Raw genomic sequence first — 27,264 nt, forward strand, 5'->3', positions numbered from 1 at the left:
GATGACTACACCAGGTACAACATGCTTGTTTGCCTGAATCCCAGGTGCCAAGTGGACACTTCCCAGTAGCTTTCTTGGCTGTGTCCTATTGGGTAAGAAAGAGGCTCCCGGGTATGAGCCAGGAGGTTGCAGACTGAGGGTTCCAAGACTTCAGACCCTCAGCCACACTCTGCCCCTGTGTTTACCTCCTTTAGGAATGGGGGTACTCCTAACAATTAGAGATAAAACTTGATATTAAGAAGACATCAGCAGAAAGGGGGGATTCTAAGGCCCACAGTGTAACAGTAACACCCAAGGGGGCAGATAACAAGGCCTCGCAGTGGAGTGGAATGCCCAAACTCTGGGAAGAAATAGGGAAGGAATCGGGGCTGTGGGACAGACCTCAGGGCATCCCCTGCCCAGGGATGGAGCTTTCACAGCATGGGACAAGTATAGGGGAGTAAGTGGTCACTCCATAAAATGATGAAAGAGCTTCTTCATTTCCAGGTTTTTATTTGCCTGCTATAATTCTGATATTATGTACATATATATATATACTTTTGTTTTTTGTAGAGGGTTCATCAACAGACCAAGCAAAGGCATACAGGGAGGCCACAGCTGCTGGGCAGGAGCACAGCAGTGCTGGGAGAACCAATCTTTGCTTTTTTCCCCCTTTTTTGTCTGTTTTTATTTTTCCTGGAGTGGGATCATCAAAGCTAACTGCTATAAAACAGAGAAACCACCTAGAGACTCAGACATCTGCCTACACACTAGCGGCATATGGGGAAAGGGCAAGGGCACAAACTTTCAAAGTCATGGTGTATTTACATTCCCAACGTTGGGGACAGGGGAAAGGGCTGAGGACAAGAACTGGGGGCAGGCAGGGCTGCAAAGGGGTTCTGGGGTATGGTGGTGGCAGCCAGTTCCAGTAGGAAGAGGTGTGCCTATCTCTGGCAGTGACAGAGGCCACTTTTATGTTGTCTGGTGGGTACTGAAGGCAATGTGAGTGTGTGAGTGTGTGTGAGTGTGTGTGTGAGTGTGTGTGTGTGTGTGTGTGTGTGTGTGTGTGTGTGTGTGGCCTGAAAGGTGGAACAGCAACGGGAGGAGGATGTAAACCCAGTGTGCTAAGGTGTGGGAGGGACTCTGCACTTTCCAGATGGCCTCTTCTATGCAGGTGGCCAGCTTACCCAGGTCCCTATCCTGATTGGAGCAAAAATGGCAAAGAAAAGGGAGCAGATGGTGGAGACAGAGTTCTGTCCCCAGTCAGGCTAGCCAGGGAGTGGCTGGAGAAAGAAGAGGTGCCAATCTAGTCCTGAGGAGACCCCACCATGCCTGTTCCCAGTCAGAGAGTGAGAAGGACAGCATCTCAGAGATGCTTCAGAGGACACGCTTTTGTCCTCTTCCCCAAACTGTGGCCTCTCTGCCTAAATGGGTTGGCAAGGCAGCACCTGAAGATCCCTGATATGGGAGTGAACTGCCCCAAGCTGGGGCAAAGCAGCGTATGCCCAGGAAAGGGTGCAGCTGGGTTTTGGCAATAAAGAGGGTAGTGGGTGATAAGGAGACTTGAAGCCACAGTTCCTCTCCTCTGCTCCAGTCAAGTCTTCCACGGGCTGTAGAAAGAGGAAGGGGCCTTGATCCCAAGGTCAGCAGGTCAGTGGCATGGTACATTGGCCAGGTATCTTGGCCCCTGGGCTCTCCTGCACCTCTGGCCCTAGGCCCAGCTTGGCCTGCCTCACCTGGCTGGACCTCACTATTCTAGGGATACTGCAGGGTTGATAGGAGAGGTGGCCTCTGAGCTGTCATTGCCTCCTGCTGCCTCCTTCTCTTTCTTTCCACTGTACTGGCCAATGAAGGAACCATCCTCGTTGAACTGGACATCCACACTGCCCCCATAATCAGCCAGGCTGTCATCACTGCCTAGGGGTTTGATGTCTCCATTGAGAGATGGCTGGCTACTGCCAAAGGCCTTCTCTTCGTTGTCACTGCAGGGATAGAGGGTGGGGTGTAAGCAGATGTGTTGCAGGGCTCTGACAGGAGACCCCAGCACCCTGTAGGTTCTTGCCCTCTTTTATTTGCCTGACCCCACAGGAAATTCGGAGACTCATCTTGACACACTTCTGGGAAATCAGGATGCATGCATGATGCCACAGGGCTTGTGCCTACTCCTGGGGCTTCTCTTGAGGTTAAAGGCAGCCAGGATGGTGACAGTCAGACCAGCAAGTAGGATCTTAGCATGAGAATAGCTAGGCATATTGGCTTCTCCCCAAAAGGGTAAAAATGGGGGTCCCTCCCAGTCTCTGGGCTCTAACTGGACATCCCCACTGCCCCACCTTACCTCTCCAGGGACCTGAAGTCACCCCGAAGCACAGAAAAGAGAGAAGAGTTGGGTAAGAAGCAAAGGTCAAGCAGAGCTGGGCCAACCCCTGCTCCTTCCCCTGCTCACCTGTACTCGCCAAAGGTCTCGTCTTTCATGGGCCGTGCCTCAGAATCCACCTGAGTGTCCTCCTTGTCTTTCACTACAGACATAACAGGAGTCAACTTCTCCTGCCCACACTATCAGTTTCTGGGTCCCTTTGTGCTGAGAGCCCCTAGCATTGTCTTGACAACACTTAGAAGCCTTCAGAGTGACCTACCCAACCCATGTGGGTCCAGCTGCCACTGGCATAGGCTTCTGTGGCCCCAGCCAGGGAAGAAGGCAGCCTTGGCCTCTGGCCTGAACCCCACCTCTATGACTATGCTTGTCCCGCCACTCCCAAGCTTGGGCCCTTGGGGCAAGGTGGTTTTTCTCTACCCTCAGCTGTAGCACCCTACCCAAGCCTGTACATTTTCCAGAGTTACCTGAGTACTTGCCGCCCTTGCTGCGCTTGATGAAGCAGAAGATGAGCAGGATGAGGAGCAAGAGAATGATAGCACTGACAAAAGCGATGAACCAGCCCTCAGAGGCAAAGCTACCTGCAGTAGAAACTCGCACGGGGCCTGAAGGAAGTGCGGGAAGGAGACAAACCCAGACCCTGGGATGAGCTATGCTGCCAAGGGGCATACTATGTTCCTAAGCCTGAGCAGCAGCCTCTGAGTTAGGGCCTGGTACTCAAGACTCACTTGAAGCTATAGGGGGCCCTCTGGGACCAGAAGGTGCCACAGTAACAGATCAGAAGGAGAGAGGGAAGAGAACCTCTTATAGAACATCTTATAGATGGTGTAGGGAAAGGCACGCTGGCCAAGAACACCCAGATTTGAGGGAGGCAAGAACTGTACAATGGGTCATGGCTGCTAATGGCTGCATGCAACAAACTGGGCAGTGGTGCCCAAGGCTTCTTGGCATTAGATGGCAGCCCCCGTGTCTCACCAGTGCCATTAGTCTTCACATCCAGATGGTGCAGGACCACCTTTTCCTTCATCAGGTGTATCTCATACTTGGTGTCAGGCTGTAGATCCCACTGTGTGTAGGAACTCTGATTGTAGCTTACATACTGAGGCTGAGGTTGGCGATCAGGGCTCACTTTTCCTTCTGCAAAGATCAGATACAGTGGCAGGGGGCTTAGTAGGAAGATTGGGGACACCTTGAGCTCAGGAAAAGAGCCTTGGCTCCCTGCCCCAGGGATATCTCTCTACACTCACCTGGCAAGGCTTTGAACCAGATGTGGAACTTGAAATTGCACTGGCCCTCCCGAGGGACCCAGGAGACCACACTGTAGTTTTCACCTGCTGTGGCTGAGATGTTGCCAAAATCTGGCTTGCCTGGAGATTGTAGGAGCAGAGAGAGACCACAAGGCCTTTCAAAGTCCCACTCTCCTGAGCTTAGCCTCCCAGTCAACCTCCTCCCTGGGTCAAGCACAGGGAAACCCTCAAGACTAACATCCCTCAAACCCTTGTTCCAGCTCACCAAACAGTGCCATGGTGCCTCCTTCACGCACAATGGCCTCACCAGGGCCCTGCTGGGTGGTGGCCTGAAGCTGGAAGCGGTACTGCAGATCAGGGTTAAGGTTGGTGAGATTATGAGTCCGGAGCTCTGGGTCCGAAAGGTTGAAGAACAACTGCTCCTTGGTTTCCCCATCCACTGTGGAAAGAAGCAAGGGGCTGTCTTACCAGCTCAAGAGCCTTTCTGAGTCTCTCAGCCTCCACACCAGGTACAGTACACGTACAGGGGTGATAAGAGAGCAGGTAGCCAGTGAGCACTCCATTGTGGCTGAGTGGTGGCTGCCAGTGCAGTAGCAGGCTAGTGTCTGACTGGCACTCCAGGTGTAATGCCTCAGGGTGGCCGGGCACTGTGGAAGCACAGAAGGGTAGCAAGTTCTCACCTGAGTCCAAGGAGAAGGGGCAGGAGATGTAGGTATAGGGTGAGGTGTCAGACTCACCTCCCTCTGGGGTGCTGAAGGTCCATTCACTTGCAGGTCCCAAGCCCCGCCCATTAAAGGCCTGCACCTCCACATGGTAAGAGCTGTAAGGACGCAAGCCACTGAGGATGGCACTGGTGGTGTTGGCAGGTACCACCATATGGCTTTTATGGATATGCCTCTTGCTGTGCTTTCTTTGACTGCCTTTCCACCAGTATGTTACCTGTACAGATGGCCCACAGACCTCATAAGGACAGAAGTCATCCAATAGAACCTCCAACACATGTTCCTTACCAATTGTGTCCTAGACCCTTTTCCCCCAACCCAAGAACTTTCAGGAGAGCTGCTCACAGATAACAGACTCCCCACCCTCAATCCTATCATATCCCTCTTTAGCTTTCCCCATATCTGGAGTCCTTACATTATATCCCCTGAGGTGGCCCTTAACCTGGGCCAAGTCCACAGGCCTCCACCTGACCAGTACAGTGCTTGAGTTGAAGATTGCGATGTCTTCCAGCTCAGGGCTCACCTGGGGGTCTGAAAACAGCCAATTATTTGGAGAGACACAGGCCCTCACCTGAGCCAGCAGGCAAGACACCTTCTCACAGGAAAGTGGGCTGCATGCTACACAAGGGACTATTCAGTGAGGAATGGAGCTCTTCAAGAAGAAAGCAGTAACTTACACAGAGAAATCACACAAAAAGACCTAAGTGGGTGCTCAAAATTACTGTTTAGTGATGCTCCAGACTCAAGGAAACCCACAAGCCATGAGAACTTGTTCTGGTAACTAGCTCATAGCTGACATGCTGGAACTGAAGTGAGTTGGATTCTTTTATATTTTGGAATATTTGCATATACATAATGAGATGTCTTGAGGGTAGGTTCTAAGTCCAAATCCACAAGGTTTCTCTCTGTAATTAGGGCTGTCCTGGAACTTACTATGTATCCCAGAGTATCATCTAATTCCTGCCTCAGCTTTCCAAATTCTGGGATGACACTTTTAACTTTACACACACACACACACGAGACAGTGTCCTGGAGCCCAGGCTGGCCTCAAATTCTATATGTAGCTAAGGATTACAGGTGTGCACCTCTATGCTTGTTTTATATGGTGTTGGGGATCTAATCCAGCCTTCATGTAAGCTAGGCAAGCACTCTACCAAATGAACTGTATCCCAGCTGTATATATACTACACTATTTTTTAGCAAGCCTGTGTTCTCACTGATCCAACACAAAAAGTCAAGTGTGGAATTTCCTACTTAGGGTGCCATATTTCAGCTCTAATCTCAGAGTTGGAATTTTCTGATGAGGGATACTCAGCTTATACCAAATACTCCCTGGACCAGAGAGAGGATGTGCTATCAAAGACAGTGCTGGTTCACTTAGCTGGAATAGTGGCTGCTATTTCTGCTAATGGCATAAATGCAACAATGTGAGCTGTGCAGAATTTTATAACATTGCAATGGCTTTGGGAATGTATGCCCTTGCTGGTAGGAATTGTACACTGAAGCACTGAGAGGTGGGGGCTGGCAATGGCAAGCGGGGAGTGAAACACACATGTGCACAGGCTGACATGCATGAGGATTCTGGCCACCAGAATGGGGGCCAGGCCCACTCTAGTACTCACAGTCTTCCCCTGAGTAGCCAATGGTGACCTGGGGCTCAGGGCCCTTGCCCTGGTTGTTCACTGCCTGGACTTTGATCTCATAAGGCACAAAGGTGGAAGTGTTAGACACCACCAGGAAGGGGTCGCTCACAGTCTGTTCCTTCCAGGTCTCCTGCTTGCCCTGTGGGCGCCACTGCACACGGTACTGAATCTGGGGAGCATTCCAATCCATCCACCAGAGGGGCTGGAGAAGGCCAGCAGAAAAGAAGTCCATTGGCCAAGAGCTCCCAACTTCTGTGCCTTGTCCTCCAGGCCAGATATTCCCCAGGCATTGGCTTCCTCTTTAGCATAGTCAAGGGGCAGCAAAGAGCTGGGTCCTGGCTTCATGTCCATAATGTAAATCAGGGTAGGGACCCTCACCTTCCATGTGATGACCATATTGTTGGTCTCATTCCCTTCCCCTTTCACATCCACAGGGTTCTTCTCTGGGGCTGGAAAGTAATGTGTTAACCTATCAGTGCTGCAGTAAGAACAAGAAACAAATGGTCCACTGTGGCCCCTGAAGCAATAAGCTTCAAGACAGCAACCCCAAGAGTGCAGCACAGCCCTCCCTGTTGCCCCTGAAACTCTGGGAGAAGAGGGCATGGGCACAGCACCTCTCTAGGCCTTCCACCACAGAACCTGAAGCCCAGTGACTGGTACCCCTTCCAGGTGATCTGGAAGAGGGTGCTTCCTTGCTTACCTGCTTCAGGTGTGACCACGGTCTCAGAGACAGGGCTGGGTTCTCCGGGGCCGTATTTGTTGATGGCAGTGACCCGAAAGGTATAGTGGACATAGGGTGACAGCTTGAGGATGGTAGAGGTTTGATTTCCTGGCACTTTGCCCAGACTGTACCATTTCTCAGGAGCCATTTCCTTGTCCTCAAATTCAATGTCATACTCTGCCAAGAAACAAATCCACAGTGGAGTAATGAGCATATAATGTAGCTTAGTGAGGAGGGGAATAGGGAGGTAGGTGCTGTAAAGGAACACAAACCCCCTGGAAAACAAGCATATGCCTCAGTGAGGCAGGCCATCCTGTGGCTATGGTTCTAGAAGAGAGGAGGGTCCCAGGAAGAGGGAGAGTTGTCAGGGACAGTTCAGGGGATGCCACACTCAGGTCTCTTACTCTCAATGGGAGAGTTGTGGTCTTCAGCAGGGCTCCAAGACAAGTGCACCTGACTCTGCTTCAGCAGGTGGCGCTCAGACAGCTCCAGGTGAGGCACTGGCCCAGGGCTCCCTGAGGGCCACACAAGGTGGATTTTCATGGAGGGTGGATTCTCTGGCCTCCTCAAGAACCATCCACATGCCCCCACCCCCAACTCAGAATGTCCAGCAACAGGAGCCTGGCTATGGTAGGACAGAAGGTAGGTACCCTTTGTACCTAACACTATATTAGGACTTACCCACCACTAAGAGCTGTGCCCTGCTCTCTACCTCGTCCAGTTCGGTGCTGACCACACAGCTATAGTTTCCCTGGTCACTGTAGTCCAGGCTCTGGATGACCAGTTGCCCATCTTCTATGAAATACCTGCAGAGGGGGCACACATGCCCCTTGGCTAGTGGCAGATGCACCACTTTTCCTGTTATTCCTGACCCTTTTCCTGTCCCACCATGTCCCACCACGTTCTCCCTCTGAGCAGGAGTGCCTCCTGCCTGGACAAGGCCAGGAGGTCCGACTCCCAGTTTTTCTCACTCTGCTCCCTTCTACCTAGCCCAGTTTGGGGCTGGGGCCCTCACTTGTCACTGTCCCCACGTTCCTGGAGGTCTCTCCCATCTCCACGCCAAGTGATGCTGGCCTGCAAAGAGGGGTCAAAGGAGGCCTGACACGTGAACGTCACCCTTGCACCTTTCTTCTCAATTGCACTCCTGGGCCCCTGTGTGATCTGGGTTGCTTCTGAGGGGAACAAAAGTGAGGGGAGGTCACTTTGATGTTCTCCACAGACTTTGTTTTGACCTTACCTCTCAGAAGGTCTAACAGTCATGTGTGGGCATCATCTAACCTTTAACCTGAAGGTTAGCTAAAATGGTCACATTGTTCTGGTCATTGGCAGCCTGGCAGAAATAGCGTCCAGTGTCATTGGCCTGGAGGTCTCTGATACCCAGGGTTCCATTGGCATAGGGGAAAAACCGTTCGTCCTGAAGCACTGTGGTTCCTTCCTCATCCAGCCTAGAACAAGCAGAGGGCCTGTCTTGAACTAGCCAGCCTGGCCTCCATGGCCTCCTGGGATCCTTAGATGAGAAGATAGCTTAGAAGCCTCCATAGGATAGGTACTCACCATTGGACACTGGGGACAGGGGCTCCAAAGGCCTTGCACAACAAGTAAGCAGTGCTGCCCTCAACTGCCATGTATGTCTGATTGTCTTTCGTGAGGATCCTGGCTGGCAGCTCTAGGAGAAGAATAGTCTCAGGAGTCAGGGTAGGTCTAGAGGTCCCAAGTATTGGAGAAGCCAGTGACTCCCCAGATGGCACACCCAGACCCTTGGGAACCATGCTCATTGGCTTCCCCATTCCAGGCTGTCCTTCTTAGCCTTGGGTACATGGTCTCTTTATCCTTGCATGCACTCCTGCCACTAGTATTCTACCAATGATTAGAGGCTTATAAAGAAGTCAGTGTCTTGTCCAAAGCGTCCCTAATCAGCCCACAATCTCTCTGAGTCTCTGTGACAGAAGTCATCAGACTATCCTGGGTTACATCTTGTCCAGGGTACATCTCTGCTCAGACATGATGACAAGACCCTGTCCATACTACAACTCCCACTCCCAACTATTGTGAGGATGGAGGAAAAGTTATCAAGGAACAAGGCAGCCCCAAGAAGTGATGCCCCCACCAGCTGCTAGCTGAGTAGTTTTGGTGGACTGAAGGGACAGACTGGGAGCTATGAGACAAAGATAGGTGGGTGGGAGGGAAGAAGGGACAGAGGGAGGAAAGGCAGGCAGAAGACAGGTTATACAGCCTCTTGGCACTGCACTCACGGACAACATAGATGTAGGCATTGGCTAGCAGGAGCCCGTGCTGGTTGCGGGCCTCACACTGGGTCACCATTGTGTCACTTGGTTGCACGTTACTCAGGATCAGGGACCCCTGCTCAATCCGGTACTTCTGGTCCTTGTTCACCTCTATATGCAACAGGCAGGGCCCACAGGCCCAGGTCAGAACATTGAGCTGTGCTGAGACCCCCTTGTCACCCTCCTCTTCCTCCCCTTGATGTTTTCCTGTACTCCCCACACACCCAACCACTGCTGAGACCCTGCTTACTCTCCATAGACATTCCGTTGATACTCCAGGTGACCTCTGGCTGGGGCCTGCCCTGGACTTGGCAGTCTAGGCGGGCAGTCTCTCCTGGCCCATACAAATGGCTCTGGGGCTTCTGCAGCCAGTATGGGGCAGCTGAGTGAAAGGAGAGAGCCGCCTGAGCCTGAAGCCTGCTCTGGCTCTAAGTGAAGGCTCTGCCCTCTCCTGTGACAATGGACATTGCAGGCCATCTGAAAGCCATGCTGAGGAGCCTGTGGTGGCTGGGAAAGGGTATACCAGGCCCGTACCTTCCACAGTGACATAGTAGGCATGTCGTGCACTGCCAAGTGAGTTCTCAGCAAGGCAGGTATACTCGCCATCATCCTCCTCACCCACATTGAGTAGCTGTAGGGTCTTGTTGTGGTTTTGGTAGATAACACGATGTATTGGCATAGGGTCACTAGGGTGCAGCCACTTGATGGTGGGTGTAGGGCTGCCCAGGGTCACAACACCAAAGGAGAAGAGAAAGGAAAGACAACAAAGCCACTCAGTCCTGAGGCCTAGGCCTGCTGGGGCCACCCAGCCCCAGACCTCCACCCTAGAAGCCCACACTCACAATCCCTCAGCAATGCACTCCAGGATCAATGATTGCCCCTGCAAGGCTACTAGGTGGCTGCTGGAGTTTGTGGGGAATAGCAGGCGTGGCTTCCGGTCAATCATGCTGTTGGCTAATAGGAGAAAGGGAGTGAGTCACCAGACTTGGAGAACTCGGACATCTCAATGGGCCCCTAGGCCATTGCTTGCTCCTATGTTAAAGAGAATGGCTGCAATATGGCTCAGTGGTAAAAAGGTTTGCCTAATGTTCAAGAGGCCCTAGGTTCCAGGAAAAAAAAGGGTGATGCCCAATGCATGTGGTTGCCATACCTGTAATACCAACATCATTCATGAATTTGAGGCAGAGGAATCATGAGTTGAAGGCCAGCTTTGGCTATAGAGTGAAACTATTTTTTTTTTTAAAGTGTGTCTTAGCAGCATATGGTAACACATGACTGCAATCCCAGCACCTGGGAAGCAGAAACAGGCAGGTTTCCATGAGGCCATTCTGATCTACATAGCAAGTTCCAGGCTAGCATGTCCATCCCTGCCTTCACCACCTAGGAAGGGGAGTCTCACTACATAAAGTTGAGAGCCATGCTGTCTTTGATGATATTTGGGGTTGAGTGACCCTTTTCTTGGGGCCAGGCTGGAAGTCAAGAAAAGAGTGGGGTAGGGTTGTCAAAGCTTCTGGGACTCACTGGGCTTGACCCGGAGGTCAATAGGTTCCTTCTGAATGATGGTCCGGGTCCCAGGGAAGTGGGCATTGCAGATGTAGTCTGAGTGATTGTCTGAGGTAAGCACATTGGCAAAATATAGGTCTCCGTTCTGGCCCATGGACACCCGCTCATCTTGTTTGATGTGCAAAATCTCTGCAGAAGAAGGTATAAGGACATAGAGGTGAGAATCTGTCAGAGAAGACTCCCCAGCCCCCAGCCCCCATGTCCCAGGTAGCAGCTCCTTCTGGCACGCACTGCTGTTCATCCAGTAGATCCTAAGTGGGGCTGCACTGGGTGGAGGGTTGCAAGGCAGAACTACTGACTCCCCTTCCTCCACTTCCACAGGTTTTACAGTCTCCTTCGGCCACTTGGGGGCACCTAGAAAGGACAGAGGCTGGCACTCTCATCCTTGTTAAAACAGTTGAAGACAGGAATAAGGAGGGAGAACTGTCTTGGTGATTCATAGGGTGTAAACAGGCCAGGTTGAAGTTCACATAAAGGGAAGCAAAAATTCTGAATGCCCCGAGGCTCACAGTGGAGATAGGAACCCCATAGCAAAGAGATGGTGAGCAGGAGGCCAAGTGGCCAAGAAGGGTTAATCCACAATTCTCAGCTCTCTCACCCATCCTGAGAAAGGACAAGAATGGTAGGAAAGGCTGAGGTGCAGCAGTGGGGGAGGGGAGCTGTGAAGGGATGCGGGAGTCACAGACCCTTCCATCATCTTGACACGGGAAACCATGGCAACGGTTCCCAAGGTAACTGAAGGGGCAGGGAAGGGAGAGGAAAGTGCTCAGGAGGCAGAAAGCTCAAGGAGGTTGAAATGTAGAGGGAAAACCCCAGGGAAAGGGCAACACAGATAAAGACAGAGCCCTAGAGCAGGAATCAGGAACGAGAGGGATGGAGAAGCCGAGTCAGAGATGCAATGGAAGAGAAGGAGTGGATGGCAGCAGAGACCAAAGTGGGAAAGCCAAGGGAAGATGAATGGCAGAGATGAAGAGAGATGAGCTAAGAAGTGGAAGGGAAACCTAGGCAGAAACAACAGCCACAAAACCCAAGCCAAGGAGTGACTCAGACAGAGACAGGTGGGCAGACGGAAGGTCAAACTAGACCCTGAGGCAGCCACACACCCATTCAACTAGTCCACAGCCCCCAACTCACCAGCATCAATCACAAGGTAGGCACTGAGAAAGACTGAGAGAAGGGAGGGGCAGTGAGGTGACCAAAAGTTCCGTGGAAAAAGAGAGGGTGAGAAGATGGAGTAGACTACTAGAGAAAAGAGGAAGGGGCAATAGGGACAGCTGGGGTGGGATGAGGGCTATCAGGGTACCAGGAACTTTAATCACCACACAACCAGCTGAGATGACAGTGGTTGCCAGCTAGGCCCCCACCCAGCCTCCAGGATCTAAGGGCCTTCCTCTCAGGTACCCCAAGCCCTCCCTGGCCCTGCAGTGCCTCGCACCCTCAGCCACGAGCTGGATCTCATGGGACATGGCAGTTCCTAGCTTATTGCTGGCATAGCAGCGATAGATGCCCTGAAACCTCTGGGCAAAGCTGTTGTTTCCTTCGATGGTGAATGAGCCAGAATAGGGTGCCTCATGCACCACCACACCCAGTTCTTCCTTGGGTTTGAAGTGGATGCCATCTTTCGTCCAGCGGAACCTGTGGGCAGAGCATGGATGAGAGGTCCTGGCACCCACAACATGCTGCAATGGGATAGGGCTGAAGGTTCATGAAGCCAGGGAGCCCCAGGGGGTGGGGTCAGAGTGGGTAGGGACTCAGGGTTACAATCCAAATCTGAGGCTTCTAGACTTGGAAGTTAGGGAGGCCTGTGGGCTAGAGGCTGATGTCAGCAGTCAGCAACAGAGGCTCAGAGGGTGAGGGTCACTTACTCCACTTGGGGTCTGCCTCTGGCCTCACATTTGAGGCTTATGTCATCTGTTGGGAAGACAACCAGGCGCCGTGGAGACTGTTCTGTGATGACAGGTGGCTCCATCACTGGAAACAAAATAAGAAAAATGGGGAAATTTATGTCTGGTTGGTACTATGGACTCAATCTGTCTCATTCTGAGGATAGCAGGTCCCTTAAAAACCCCATGACCAGTGAGGATATGGGGATAATGAGAAGCTAAGAGATACAAGGAGTCAGAAATACACACATGAGGGACAGAGAACAGATAGCAATAGAAGTTAGAGAAAGGCGAAAGAAGAGACTAAGAGACAAAGACAGACAGACAGACACAAAGACACAAAGACAAAAAGAGACAGAGAGAATAGTCTATGACCATGTCACCCTAAATGCATCTGCTCTCGGAAGCTAAGTAGGCCTGGTTAGTACTTAGATGAGAGAGACAGAACAAAAAGTTAAGGGAGGAAGGGAGGGAGGGAGAGAGGGATGGAGGGAGAGGGGGGAGGGAGAGGAGGGGAAGGGAGGGGGGAGGGAGAGAGAGAGAGGGAGAGAGAAAGCAAACAAGCAACTAAGGACAACTCCAGTCCAGCTGTAGTGGTGCAAATAACCCCAGCACTCGGGAGGCAGAGGCAGGCAGATCACTGAGTTTGAGGCCAGCCTGGGCTACAGAGAGAATTCCAGGACAGCCAAAGCTACACAGAGAAACCCTGTCTTTAACCTTCCCAACACACACACACACACACACACACACACACAACAAACAAACAAACAAAAACAGCAATTCCTAGTTGGAAGACATGGCACCAGAGAGATAGCAATAAACAGAAGCAGTGTGAGAATGGCAGATATTCCAGCAAAAGCAGAGACAGAGCAAAGATGCTAAACTCAGGTGAGAGAAGAAGCCAAGAGGAGCCTCTGGATTGAGTTAAGGGGCAAGGTAGAAAAAGCCCCCAACCACACCCACTTACAGCACTAAAAGAAAGCTAAGTGTCCTCCAATATGTAGAACAGAGGTATGCTGGCTCAGCCCAAGGCCCCTCCTCCTCCCTGTTTGTGGCCTTCAAGCATATGTTCCCACTCCTCCAACTTACCATGGTGTCCTTTATCTGAAAATCCAGACAGCAAGGGAGAGAAGAGAGAAATGCTGAGAGCAGTCCCAATAGGGCCTGCTAGCAGGAGGAGAAGCAAGCTGGAGCAGACTCCCATGGAGAGAGAAGTGCAACAGTCACATGGTTGGTGGTGGTAATAAGAGGGCACATGCTGGACTGAGCAATGGCAGCTCAAACTCAGGGGGCACTGGACAGAATCTCTGAATGACACAATGTCTAAGAAGAAAAAGTCCACTGGATAGAGCCCCAGTATTTGTAGGTCCAGAAATATAGAACTTTTGCTTTTAGTAAAGAGTGCTCAGGCAGTGGTGGCACACGCCTTTAATCCTGGCACTTGGGAGGCAGAGCCAGGCGGATCTCTGTGAGTTTGAGGCCAGCCTGGTCTACAGAATGAGTTCCAGGACAGCCAGGACTGTTACACAGACAAACCCTGTCTCAAAAAATCCACCCACCCACTCACCAACCAACCAACCAAACAAACAAACAAGAGTGATATTATAGTCTGTGGCAAGGTTGGGTAAGACCCACACAACTAACCTCTTCTCCCAAGATGCCTTGGAAGGTTTGGAGGCAGACGGCCTGGCAACTAGCACCCTCCCCAACTCCAGCCCACTTCCCTCCTAATCCAATTAGTGCAGCTGGGTATTTTCAATTAGGAAGGCCCAGCCTTTAGAACATGACGCCCCTCCTCCTCAAGCCCTCCCCAAAGGCCCTGCCAGCATCTGAGTCTCCATAGCCCACAGGACCTGTGCCAATTCTCTTTCTCTCCTTCCTTCCTCCCAAGAGGCCACCAAGCTCCCTGGGGCAGAGGAACTTCCCCAACCCCAGGATTCAACCAAGCACAAGAGTGATGGTGGGAGAGGAGAGGAGGGAATAGGAACGCTGGGTTGTCTCTGAAAGCTTTGTCTCTGCAAAAGACTTCAGCTTTAGCGTAAGGCTCCCAGAAGAGAAAAAGGATCTCCCTAGGAACACCACAGAGGTCTATGAGCTGGGGAGGAGCCAATTTGAGAGGAAGAGAATGACAGCAGTGACAGGATGAGGGGAATCAACTAAGTGGAAGAAACAAAAAGAGAGACAAAGGGGCTGAAGAGGCTGGGGAAGGAGAGATGGAGGTCAGGTCTCAATAGGGAGGCAATATGGCTGCCTGCCGTGTCATATCAGAGTTAGTGCCAAGGGCTTGTCACTGCCCAGGACAGCCTAGAGCTGCTGTGGTCTCTAGCCTAGTTATCTGTCCTCGCTGCCTCCCTTTTTTTCTAAATTCTCCCTGCCCCCACCACACAGAGACACACCCAGGCAAGAAGGACCAGCCCATCTGGCAGCAGGGAAGGTTGATATCCAGCATAAAGACTTGGCATTTCAGATTAGGAGGCAGACCTTGAAAAGCAAGTGAAAGGCAAAGAGGGAAGAAGGACCACTACATGTATGTGAATGTGCAGAAGTTAGGGTCTGGCACATATATGGGTGCTCTGGAATGTGCATGTCCAGTGTCTGCTGGTGTATGTATTAAGGCCTTAACAGAGCACACTTGCAGACTTGTCTGGTGTGCTTACATCTCAGTTCATAGTGTTGTGTATATAGCCCCCATGTCTGTGTACATGACTGTTCCTTTATGTCTGTGTAGATAACTGCTCCCTTAAATGTAAATCTTTACCTGTGTGTGTGTCTTTGTTGGTGTGTCCCATTCCATTCACATCTCTGTACCTAGTTGGAACAAGTGTCTCGCTCATATTTCCAACTACACTTGTAAGTCCTTAAGCAACTCTGGTGGATAAGGAATGAGTGTAAGGACCTCTAGGTGAGTGTCTAAGGGAGTAGCCTCAATCTCTGTGTCACCAGTCTCTCATTTCCTCCAAAGCTCACCTCTCTTCGCTCCTATCCCATTCTTGGCACAGGCTTCTCTACCCCTGCTCCGGAGCTTGTCTCTATGTCCAGACTCAGAGACAAAGATGGCAAAGTGGAAGGGATCAAAGCCTGGCAACTCAATATGTATAAACACCACCATATATGGTACTCTCTGAAATGTTCTTTCCTACAGGATGACAACCACTTAGAGCAGTGTGCCCCCAACTCTTGCTGAAACTTTAGAGGAAATCCCATCACATATGCAAATACTCCTCATATGCAAACATATTCTACTCACCCATACACCCGTATATCCAGCCCACTACAATGAAATGTTATAGGCAAATAGCTTCACATTTCCACAAACTTGATGTCTAAATAAGTTAGAGTGACTCACAAATTGACTCAAATGGGAAATTAAAATCATATTCAGTAACAGTCATCTAGTCAGTCAAAATACACCCATTATACACACACAAATGCACAACCCAATTCCAAAGCTTAGCCCCACTCTACAGTTACACTCCATAACAGCCACACACTTACCTGTGATGTACCCCAAGCATCACAGACACATGTTCCAGCCCTTGCCCATTGCCTCCAAACAATTACACACCAAAAAGAATCCAGAAGGCAGTTGAGTTGGGACCTGGTGTTTTCAAGGTGTCTTTTCTTGTCTCAGTTAAGAGATAAGGTTACCCAGGGCTCAAGATGGAAAAGAGATGAGATCTTAGGACCTCCCATTCTCTTGGCTGCCACATCCCTGGGGTGTGTTTGGAGAGAACGGAAGGAGAGAAGAGAGTAGGCTAGGAAGGGGTGTGCATGGTAGAGGACAGCAGGGTTAAAGTTATAGAAAGAGGTCTTTTGCACTGTCTGCTGTCCGTGGTGCTAGAAGCATGCACATCCCTGTCCACGGTACTGACACGCCCCATGCTTTCTTCCTGGTCATTCTAAAGCACCTTGTGCTAAAGGAGTGAAGGATAAAAATGGAGAGAAAGTGAACAGGCAGAAGATAAAGAAGGGCTCAGCACAGCAGTGGTAGGAGGTGCTGAAATTCCCTCCAGCTACTCACATTCGTCAGGAATCTGTATGAGCAGGCAGGGGCTGCAGAAGAGGAGAGGCCACACATACCGCAGCACCACGACCATCTTCCTGGTAGGGCAATGGCTCAGTGCGGCACAACTGGTCGGATTCCACTCACCCTCCCGCTGGAGGGAAAGGGGCTAGTAGTTGGCTTACAGCGATAGCTGCTGACAGTGGGGGGCAGTGAGAGAAGGGAGGAGGGAAGGAGGGAGAGGAGAGAGGAAGAGAGTGCATGGAACAACCATTAGTGACTAACATCTAGGCAAGGCCCAGATTTTGGCCCCATCCTCAGTTCTGCCCCCAGCTGGCAACCTTCCCCCACTTTTCCTCCTCTCCCCTCTTTACACAAGCAATTCCACCTTGGAAGGAAAAACCTGTAAGAAACCACCTCGGTTGGGACTCCAGATTCCCTCTCATTCTTTCTCTTGGTCTGTGCTTTCCTGCCAGCTGCCTCTCCAGCACCAACTTGTTGCCCCAATTAACTCCCCTGTGGGTACCACAGCCATGTGTGTCTTAATATACTTGTGAACAGGTGTCCAAGGGCATGTGTGTGGATGCAGATCTGCATGTGGGGAGTATTTATGTGGCTATGCATATGCATACACAAGCATATATTGTTGGTGTGTGTCTGGATGAATCCATGTGTAGCTACTAGCTTTTTGTGTGTCTGAAAGTGCCTTTGGAGGATGAATCCCTATGACTACCTAGCTCACACACATGTGTATAAAGAACTTTGCTTGTAGTTTCATTATCTTTCCAAGAGCTGACTAAGCTGGCCAATGGTAGCACATACCTTTAATTCCAGCCCTTGGGAGGCAGAGGCAGGTGGATCTCTGTGAGTTTGAGGCCAGCCTGGTCTACAAAGTGCGTTCCAGGACAGCCAGGGCTACACAGAGAAACCCTGTCTCGAAAAACCAACCAATGAACCAAAACAAACAAAATAATAATAAAGTCAACTCCTCAGGGTAAAAAACATTATAAAGGATGATGTGCATACATTATCCTATTGGTGTCATTTAATAGAAAAACAAAAGAGCTGACTGACCCCTAAGAGCTATTTGCACCTACAAGCTGGAGGCTTGGAGAACAGAAAATGGGCCCAAGATAGCTGTATTTCATAGAACAGGCTCAAAAAAAAAGAAGAGAGAATGAGGGATGAAGCCCGCTTTCAAAAACTTGGAGAAAGAGAAGAAAACACTACCTTGCAACTCTTCAGCCCCAAAGGGCAATAATGGCAACTATGGCCTCCCTACTGCTACATGTTCCAGGCTAGGGTCAAGGCAGGGTCATGGAAAGCTTTGGGACATTTCTAAGACAGTGTTTCTGACATCTCTCATGTCTGGTAGTCTCAGCATCTGGTTCTTTTGGTTTGTTTGTTTGTTTTGTTGTTGGTGGTTTGGTTTTTTTTTTTTTTTGAGTCTTCAGAGTTCAACTGCTAGCCACATCCACTTCAAGATAGTCATTCCAAGTGTGTTTCCCTAGATGCAGTGGGACCCAGAGACTGGGAGTCCAAGACAAGGATCAGGAGAGGAAATAAACTTCCAAGAAAACAGGCCACTTTGACTGACATAATAAAAGGCATGAAAGAGGCAAGGGTGTTGAAAAAATGAACATTCAGACAAAGGAAGAGCTGGTGTTGGGTGACTGAGCTAGAGGCCCTGAACCCCAATCTGGATGCCTTCAATAAATCCATCTTACCAGGATCTTATCAAAGTAGAGGGCCTCATCTAGAACACCCAAATATAAAAAGCAAGTAAGTGGGGCTGCTAAGATGGTTCTGTGAGTAAAGATGCTTGTCAGGTAAAGCCTGATAACATCAGTTTGATCCCTAGAACCCATATAGTGGAAGGAGAGAATTGATTCCAACAAACTGTTTTCTGATTTTCAAGTAAGCATCATGGCATAAACACACATAAATTAATAAACATAAAAGAAAATTTAGAACACCCAGAAGATAGGTCAAGAGTTCTGGAATGCCATGTTAAGGCATCTGAACAACATCAGGACAGGCAGTAGTCACAAATCAATTTCACACAAGGGGGTGATCTGAGAGTAGCAGTCAGCTTATGTAGCTTTTGCTCTCCAAAGCTAGTGAGGGTGGCAGAGCACCAGAGTGGGTTAACATGACTGTCATGGAGGCCAAGGGAATGACTTAAATACTAGGAAGTGGAAAATGGATTATCAGTCCAACCTACAAGAGCTGAGCTGGGGCCCAGAATGGAAGAGAACAGTGGTTTTGTTTTACCAACACCTCCCCCAACAAAGCCAGTGCTAGCAGAAATAGGCAGCCCCAGGCAGCCTTAGTGTTTACTTCAAGGCCTGTAGGAAGCAGTAGGAGACTCAGATCAGAGAGCAAGGGATCAAACAACATCTTTGGAAGCTATAAGCCTTGGTCTGGGGAGGGGGGCATGGGGACTGGAGCAAGGGAAGCTCAAAGAAGGATTGTCCTGTCTGGGAGGATGCTTTGATGCTCTGTGTGTTGAACTGGTGGTTTCTACCAAGCCATTTCCTCATTTTTCTTCCAAACCTACAATCCTAGAATGGGGTTTGGTATACATGCAAAGTGAGAAGCAGGGGTGGGAATGTTGTGTTACCCTTGATGTGTCTCGTCCTGGATTCATCTTAATAACCGCACATTCGATTTATTTTACGTCTCCTAGCATTTGCCATCTCTCTTGCCACTGTGCTGAGCACTCAGAGACAGGCCAGAAGGTTGAGAAACCCTTGACAGATGGGAGGGGGCTCTCCTGTCTCGCTTCCTACTACTGCTGGCTCTCTGATCTCTCACCATTTCTCAGGCAATTACAGAGAGCTAAGGTTGTTAGTTCAGCAGGCCCTGATCCCCCATCAGCACAATGGAGGGCAAAGGGAATGGTAAGTGTTCCACAGATGGAGCTAAGGCCCAGTCTTCCAAGGGTGACAGACAGAGTGAGAAAGAGGCAGGAGGGAGCAGGAGAGTCTGAGAAACAGGGTTAGGGGGCTGGGAACAGATGACAAAGACAGCTGTTAGAAGATTAGATAGCCAAAAGATACACGAAGATGGAGAAATGTAGAAACAGATCTGGGCAGTGAGGACAGGAAAAAAAGAGGAAAAAGGAATACAAAGGGTATCAGACAGGTGCAAAAATCACTGCTGAGAAATGGCAGAGAGAGGAGAGGGATAGGTGTGTGCAAGCCACTGCTGCCCCCCCTACAGCAGTCCCAGTCCCTGGCGGGGGGGGGGGCAGTCAAGGGCCAGGGAAGGAATGACAATGAGTCTGGGTCAGTGGAGGGGGTCTTCTCTGCTTAGAGGTCAAGCTGAATGTAGGAGGAGGGCTGGGAGAGTAGAGATGCTGAGCACTGAGGCCAGAGAAACAATAAAGCACCACAGTGACAATGGTAAGCTCCTGCCCACTTGTGGCACTGGGGCAGGAGGACAGTTGTAAGACAAGATAAATGAGTCACTGTTAGCTAATGCACATGTGCCGGAGAACAGGTGGAGGTTCCAACAGGGAGGAGGGGTATGAGAAGCCCCTAGAGGAGCTCAGCAGATTTTTCCAAGATTGCCGCTGGGTGCACACTAGTTCAGAATAGGTAGCCACCTGGCTGGGAAAGGTGCACATAAAATCATAGGCACAACAGTGTGTGTGTGTGTGTGTGTGTGTGTGTGTGTGTGTGTGTGTGTGTGTATGTGTGTGTACCAATCATATATATCTAACACCGTGTATACTTATCACCATGTTGTGGAGTGTAAGACAAAGGTGAGTATGCTCCTAAGTGAATCCAGCCCTGAATCATCCTATCCACCTTGTGGCAAATCTCATATGAGCAAGGAGGAGAAAGGGTGTGGCAAGCATTGGGAGAGGCAAGCCCAGGAGGTGAGAGTCAAGACCACAGGTGTACAGGGCAGGGCCCAGTCACAGCTCCTGAGGAACCTCACCTTGGCCACTCTGTGCCCTGAGTTCCCTGGGGAGTCCACTTGTCTACATCACACCATGTCATTATTATCAGTATTGTATTGCTGGCAAAGCCAGTTGCCAGGGAGGGACCTGTGAGGTCATGGAACCTGGCTGAAACCTGGGGTCATTGCTTCAATCCTGAACACACACACACACACACACACACACACACACACACACACACACACACTCCAAGGATGTCCGTCCCCCCCACACACACACACCAAGGATGCCCTGCAATGCACTTGAAATACATGCCTAACCACTCTTGGACTGCCATTGCCAGTCTTTCCCACAGGAGAAGAAATAAGAGGATCCTTCAAAGGTGGAGCAAATAATCTCCAAGCTTCCTATTGAGTTTCTAGAGGAATAGCAGCAAGCCAGAATGGGAGCAGTACTGGGGGCTCAGTGCTCTGGGTATTATGACAGTCAGAATGGGTGGCAAGTCCCTGTCCCTCAGTCCTAGAAAGAAGTAGAAGACTTTTGGTACCTCGTCAATATGGACATGAGGGTATAGGTGTCACCTAAACCCTATGCACTATGCCCCTTTAAGTTCCCCCACCCTGTAGGCTGTGGCTGTGGGTTTCTATGGTGATGGAGCCTGACAGCAAAGATGGGGGAAGCCTTGTTGTAGCCTTTTGGGTTATTTAGATAATACATAAAGAGGGCTGCTTGAGGGAGCCCCCACAGGTACCTAGAAGCCCAGAAGTCTTAGACTCTTCCCTATATCCTCCCTAGGGGGATACTGGAGAGAGTACATCCCATCCAGCTTCAGCCTCCCTAATCCCAGCCCCCTCATCCTGCCTGAGGCTCCTGTCTCCAAGGCAACTAAGGCTCACCTGTTAAGACCATTCTCCTTAAATGATGGGAAGGGAGCAGATGGAGGTTAACCCTTTGTGAGGAAGGGAGGGAGGGTCATCATCATTGACTGGTCCCACTCTACATTCCCTCAACCATGATCTCTATCAGCTCCATTTGAAGTAAACTCATAACACTTACCACCTGTCAGGGATTCTTCTAAGCACTTTTCTACAGACTTATTTCATCCTCATTAGCTCCATTTGACATGCAACAAAACAGACCCAGAGCTGAACTGTGTGCAGAACTGCCATAGGTACTCAGGAAGGGTGGAGTTTTAAACAGTGTAGGGGCTCCTGAAGATGTCAAAAGCTCTTCTAGCATCCTAATTTATTTATGCTTGAATCCTAGAGAACCAGAGACCTAGTCAAGGATGGCCTCCCAGACATTCTGTCTCATGGGGAAGGGCCTATTTGCTAGGCAAATGTAAGAGGTGGAGAGTGGAGTCTTGGGAGGGTGAACATGAGGAAGTGCCATGAAAGCAACAGTATGTCTTCATAGAGCAGGCCTGACCCCCAAACAACCTACCTGTCCCTCTACTTGGGTTCCCCTCAGCCTGAAGCCCCATAGAACTCATATGATACTCTTCATCCAAGTACTCCATTTAAGAGAAGACCAACTGCTTTTCTTGTTGGACTCAAGGGCAGGCTGGGTTTCCTTATCCTCTCCCAAATTTCCAGAATCTCAGCCTGTTGTTACATGTCTTGCAACCAAAGGCTCACAAAGGTCCCTCTCTCCAGTCAGAGCTCAGAGATAGCAATGGCTCTGTTTCTGTACTGAGGGGTGATAAAGACCAAGATCCAGCCTTCCAGAGCACTGAAGGCAGAGCTATGAAGCAACAGGGGGTATCAAGGCTCTCCTGACCCTGGGTTTCATGGGTCAGATAGGATGAGACACACTGAGGGGCTTCAGGGGCTAGGCCAGAGGAAACAATATGGATCCATTCCTTGGGTGAGGGGCCACCAAAGAAGTAGGCAATCCATGTGAGGTAGAGGAGGTTGTGAGTAAATGTGAACAGAGCAACAGCTGACTTATCTCCAGTTCCAAAATGACTCCTGGAAATGGCTCAGACATTGCCAGGCCCCAGCAGACCCTTGGGGCTTCTATTCCCAAAGGGTTAAAGGGCAGAAGAGGCACAGGAAGCCTGAGAGTGGACAATGGTGCTTCTGTGCTCCCTATTGCCTGAGCATTCCTAAGGCATGAACAAAGCCATCTGGGGAAGGTCCCAAGGGAATAGCCCCTTCCACTGAGACCAAAGCCTGGCCTGGACAGAGGCTTTGCCCCCAAACAAGAACCAGTGTTGCATCTGTCAGCCACCACCCCATTTCACCCTCCCAGTGTAGGCCTTGTTAGGGACACTGAAGGGGCCCACGTAGACACAGGAGGATGTGTATGTGTGCACACTATCTCTGAAGAGCATACATACAAATAAACAAATGTGCACAGACAGCCAAATAGGAGCCCAATGTAGGCAAACAAGAAATACACACATGTTACCAGATACATGAGTTTCACACATGCAAATAAAAATACTAGAACACGTACACACAGGCCCAAAGCTTCCCAGCAACCAAACTCTCCCATGCAAACCTCCACACTAGGGCTACCCTTCCTCCATCCCATTTCTGTCTGGCACTGGATGCTTTAGACTGGAGTTCTGAAGAGGGAGGGGGCTGCTAAAGAGACAGTCCTTATCCTTCAAACCCCATCTTCAGACCAAAATTGAGATGGACAGGCTCCAAAGTTCCCTATGGACAAGTGTATATTCTGCTGCCTTCCTGCCCCACCCAATTCCTAGCTTACGCAGCTGCCCCTGCTGGGTTTAGGGGCCAGGGACTAGCACAAGCTGCTGAATGGAGACTGAGTAGCCTTGCAGCTTTTCAATCTGGAAAAGCTGTGGCAAGCTCCTGGGGTCTTAGATGGGGGGTAGTGGACAAAGAAAAGCTTCCAGAAAGGCCAGCAGAGCAGATCCTTCTCCTGGTGAAAGAACTCCCCCGCCCTCCTCTGACTCCTCCTTCTCCCTCCAACCACAGTCTTTAGGAAGCCACAAAGACCCTGTTGATATTCGGGAAGCAGGCAGGGTGGCCACCAGATGCTCCTCTCTACCCTCCGGTTCAGACAAGGTCATATGGGGGTGTCTAGGCCCAATTCGGGGGCATGGAGACAGTTAAGGCACACTAAGGGTCACCCCTAATACTGGGACTGGCAACTCCAAGCCAAGCTCACAGCTATCAGGAGCTCCTGAGAGAGGGCAACACTTTAGGGGAAGTAGGAGGTGAAGCAAAGAAATACAAGATCAGTAAAATGGCAATCAGATAGAACAAGGGGAAGCAACTGGAAGAGGAAGTGGGCAGGCAGAAGCAGGGAGGAAGGAAGACAGAGTAGAGGGGAGGAGAGGACTGCATCTCCACCCTCCATGGGCAAACGAGGATGAAAGAGAATGGCCTAGTGAGAGGATGACAAGGCGGCAGCAAGGAGCCTGGGAGAGCAGAAAAGACCAGGTTAGAGCAAGTGACAGATGGAAAGGTTATAGGATCTAAGGGATGGGCCACTGAGGGCCTATTCTAGTTGACCTCACACAGGGACCCAAGCCCTGCCTTCCCCCATCATGAGAGCAGGTGACAGGGCAAAGATGCTGCCAGCTTGGGACATGTCCTGGAATTCAGACCCACTCCCAGTGTCCGAACTACAGGGTACCCCCTCACACCTTGTCCACAAAGGGAGGCCTGGCAGATCTCTGCATGGGACCTCAATTCTACTTCACAGCCTGGACACATGTGGTCTTGGAATGACTGGCAGTGATAGGATCATTAGACTAGGTCATTTTGCAAGGTCATGCCATCCTCACAGTCCAGAGGAACACCTAGTTGTTGCCATTTTGGGTGGTACTAGGGACCATTTGCCTTGAAAGAGACCTTGAATATATCAGTAAACCACCACCTCCATGTGATAGCCAGCAAAGCTGAAGCTCAAGTTCAGTGTGGTAGCACAGGCCTATAATCCCAGCATTCAGGAAGGCTGAGGTAGGAGGATTGCTTTGATCTTGAGATCAGCCTTAGCTACATACTGAGTACTAGATCAGCCAGAATTACAGAGTGAAATTCTGTCTCAAAAATCAGAAAGAAATCAGGTGACAGTGGCAAGAAGATCTCTGAGTTCGAGGCCAGCCTTGGCTACAGAGAGAGTTTCAGGACAGCCAGGGCTATACAGAGAAACCCTGTCTCAAAAAACAAAAAACCAAATCAAAACAAACAAACAAAAACCCAAAACACAAATAACAATTTAAAAGAATGAAAGGGGTGAGGGCTGAAGCTCAAAATAGGTAAGGCCTGATTGTCTCAAGTTGTTGATCTGGGCAACAGTCAACATGGCACACTCATCTGTCCCCGTCACCATTCCTAGCCAATCATGGTCAAGTGCTTTTCATGGAAAGTGATAGAAAGAGTACAGACTTGGGGGAGGCCAAATGGGGAGCATAGCAGGGCTCCCCTGTCTGCTAGCCTTCCTTCACATTGTCTTCCTTTTTCTCTTCAAATTATCATGGAACAAAAAGAAAAGAAAAGAAAATAGAAGAGAAGGAAAGCAAAGAAAGTCAATCTGTATTTCATAGGGACCAGGACGGTATTGGTAGCTGGTTACTTACATGTTCAGTCTAGCCCAAGCAGGCACCCAGCAGTGAGAATCTGTCTAGCAAATGGCTACCCACCCATGGTTGCTCAGTTCCTGGGCAGTCATTCTGTAAATAAATCCCATGCCTGGCTACCTTGTGCCATCGTACTCTGCAGAAGGGCAGGGGCTGGGCACTGGAGGAGGAGCATCTGGGAGTAGGTGGTAGCAATCCAGGAGGGCTGAGTTGTGCTGAATACTGAATGTTTCCCTCTCCTCAGATCACCAGCAAGTCTAATTTCTTTTGTTCTTCTGTCTATTTCAAATGTATTTCAATAAGTTGTTCCTGTATATTTCAAATATACTGTAACAAGATGTATTGCTTTGAGGATCATATACACAAACAAATAAATAGAGAATGGGAGACATTGAGATATGGCAAGGAAGCAGAGAGGTGAGGAGTTCCCAGTTGCAGCCTTAGCATCAACTCGCCATGTGCTAGGTGACAGATACTTGAGGGTGACTGAAGGCTCGGTGCCTGACAGTAAGCATGTATACAGTGCTGTGCTGCATAGATGGTGAGCCAGGTGAAAGGCAAGTCCCACCACCTGCAGCAAGGAACCCACCAGAGGTGAGAGGCCCTGGGCAGGCCCCACCCTAGCCACCCTACTAAAGGACCATAAAGGAGGGAAGAAAGGCTGTTGGATCTTATTCACCATAAGGGCCATGTGAGTCAGCAGAGATAACATTGGGCTGCCAGCAAACCATACCACTGAAGTTACACTAACCAGGATCAAGGCTCAAGGCATTTACCTTAAAGGGGTGTCAGGCCCTCAGACAGATGGTGGTCCTGCTTCCCTGAGACAGACCAGTGATGGGCAGGGGTTCTACATAGTCAGGGGTAGTGGGTTATACTTACTGTTCTTTGCAATCCCTGTCAACGGATACCCTAAAACTCTGAACCAGACAGAAAAGAATAGGGTATGGAAAGCCTTCCCCTTCTATAATTTAACAGAGACTGTAAGATATGGCAACGGCCAAAATTGCTGCAGTCTCTACAGAAAGGGTCCCAGGCACCTTGCTTCTAGAAGTCCCTGATCCTGAGCCAATGAAGCCCTTCTTCCCTTATTCCTACCTGATGGACCCATGGTCAACACCCATGTGTACCCAGAGGCATGTCTCTCCTAGTCTTTATTGGCCAAAGAACCTAAGGGAAGAGGTTTCCTGCTGCGCCTGAGAGGAGACTGGCTTTGCAGATCGTTTGAGAGGATTCCTGGCAGGAATTTGGAAAGGAGGAGGTGAAGAACAAAGCCCCCTCCCCACTTTGGGGCAGAGGGGCAGGCAGCGCCTAGCCCTGTTCCCTATCCTTCCCCCACTGCAGGAGGAGCTTTGCTCAATCTCTCCCACACCATTCTAGATACTGGGTTTTTCCAGCAACTAGGACCTTAGAATGGGGATGAGGAGCAGCCACGCCCAGAGCCACACCCCACGATGGTCGACTAGGTTAGAGGGACATTCTTCTGGGTTCACATTTCTTCTCTCTCTCTCTCTCTCTCTCTCTCTCTCTCTCTCTCTCTCACACACACACACACACACACACACACACACACACACACACACACACACACACAGGGATATGCCAACTTCAGCCCCACCTGCCCACACAGAACCTGTCTGACCACCCCTGTGCCCCTCCCTAAGTGTGCTTTTCGGGTGCCGCCCAGTTACCCCTCACCTGTCGGTCTCTAGGACCTAACCACTTTCCCCTATATCCTACTCCAGACAGCAGTGCTCAGAGTCAAGTGCCTAGTATGGGTGGGGCTCCAGTCTCCCTGCCCTCTACCGAGGCCAGCACGAAAGCTGCTGCTCATCCCTCTGCAGGCAGGGCTGGGTCTGGAACACAGAATGGTCGCTGCTTTGGCCAAGGGGACAAACCAGCTCGCCTTACCTTAGCCGCTCAGGTTGCCAGCCTAGCCTCTAGGTACGCCGGCCTCGGACCCGACACCCAGTGCCTCCGTGATGCCGCTGCGGATTGCTGCTGCTGCCGCTGCTGCTGCCGCTGCTGCTGCGGAGACAGCGGCGGGCGGGGCGGCGTGCGTGGAGGGGAGGGTTGGAAAAGAGGAGCGCGTGGGGGGGGGGGAGGAGGAGAGGGAGTGAGATCACCTCCCCCGCAGCAGGCCCCGCCTCGCCACACCCTCTCTCCTTGTTTCATTGGAACCCAGCCGCAGAGCCCTGCGCATGATAGGGACCCCTCCGGGAAGCCCTCTCCAGGAGCTCTGCAGTCCTGGAACCCCCAAGTCCAGAGTGACCCCAGCCTCAACATCGGGAATCCCCGCCGCCTTGAAGACTTGGATTGGGAATTGTTGGCAGGAGTATTCTTAGGATCCCGCGGCTGGGCAGTGGGGAAAGGATCCAG

The 27,264-nt window shown here is 50.6% G+C and overlaps 1 protein-coding gene across 3 annotated transcripts; it reads right to left on the reverse strand.

The window, feature by feature from the left end:
- Positions 1-463: 463 nt before the first annotated feature.
- On the reverse strand, positions 464-26,942 carry L1cam (L1 cell adhesion molecule). 3 transcript variants are annotated; one of them, XM_036174347.1, is made up of 30 exons: positions 26,797-26,942; positions 16,436-16,610; positions 13,504-13,518; positions 12,397-12,502; positions 11,967-12,166; positions 10,763-10,885; positions 10,490-10,660; positions 9,811-9,922; positions 9,503-9,687; positions 9,219-9,350; positions 8,936-9,079; positions 8,238-8,349; positions 7,962-8,128; positions 7,699-7,855; positions 7,365-7,489; positions 7,088-7,198; positions 6,663-6,860; positions 6,341-6,411; positions 5,942-6,164; positions 4,735-4,850; positions 4,335-4,536; positions 4,122-4,244; positions 3,863-4,036; positions 3,598-3,717; positions 3,326-3,487; positions 2,818-2,955; positions 2,423-2,495; positions 2,315-2,326; positions 1,716-1,961; positions 464-1,589 (listed from the first exon to the last, which is right to left on the reverse strand). In XM_036174347.1, exons 2-29 carry the CDS (start codon positions 16,509-16,511, stop codon positions 1,730-1,732), a joined length of 3,780 nt encoding a protein of 1,259 aa, XP_036030240.1. In that variant the 5' UTR covers positions 16,512-16,610; positions 26,797-26,942; the 3' UTR covers positions 464-1,589; positions 1,716-1,729. The 3 variants fall into 3 exon arrangements, with proteins under 3 accessions (XP_036030240.1, XP_036030238.1, XP_036030239.1); XM_036174345.1 differs by having other exon boundaries at positions 464-1,961; XM_036174346.1 differs by having other exon boundaries at positions 464-1,961; positions 16,436-16,613.
- Between the last annotated feature and the right edge of the window lie 322 nt (positions 26,943-27,264).

Source organism: Onychomys torridus, chromosome X, assembly GCF_903995425.1.
Source record: "Onychomys torridus chromosome X, mOncTor1.1, whole genome shotgun sequence".
In the NCBI taxonomy this organism is placed as follows: Eukaryota; Metazoa; Chordata; class Mammalia; order Rodentia; family Cricetidae; genus Onychomys; species Onychomys torridus.

Excerpts from the sequence above, each read along its gene's own strand:
- L1cam (XM_036174347.1), bottom strand. The coding sequence starts at position 16,511 with ATGGTCGTGGTGCTGCGGTATGTGTGGCCTCTCCTCTTCTGCAGCCCC. Across the intron at positions 8,129-8,237 it reads CCTGTCCCCAGTGTCCAATG|GCTGGATGAGGAAGGAACCA; the intron begins GTGAGTACCTAT and ends TGCTTGTTCTAG. Across the intron at positions 4,037-4,121 it reads CCTGCTCTCTTATCACCCCT|TGGATGGGGAAACCAAGGAG; the intron begins GTACGTGTACTG and ends TTCTTTCCACAG.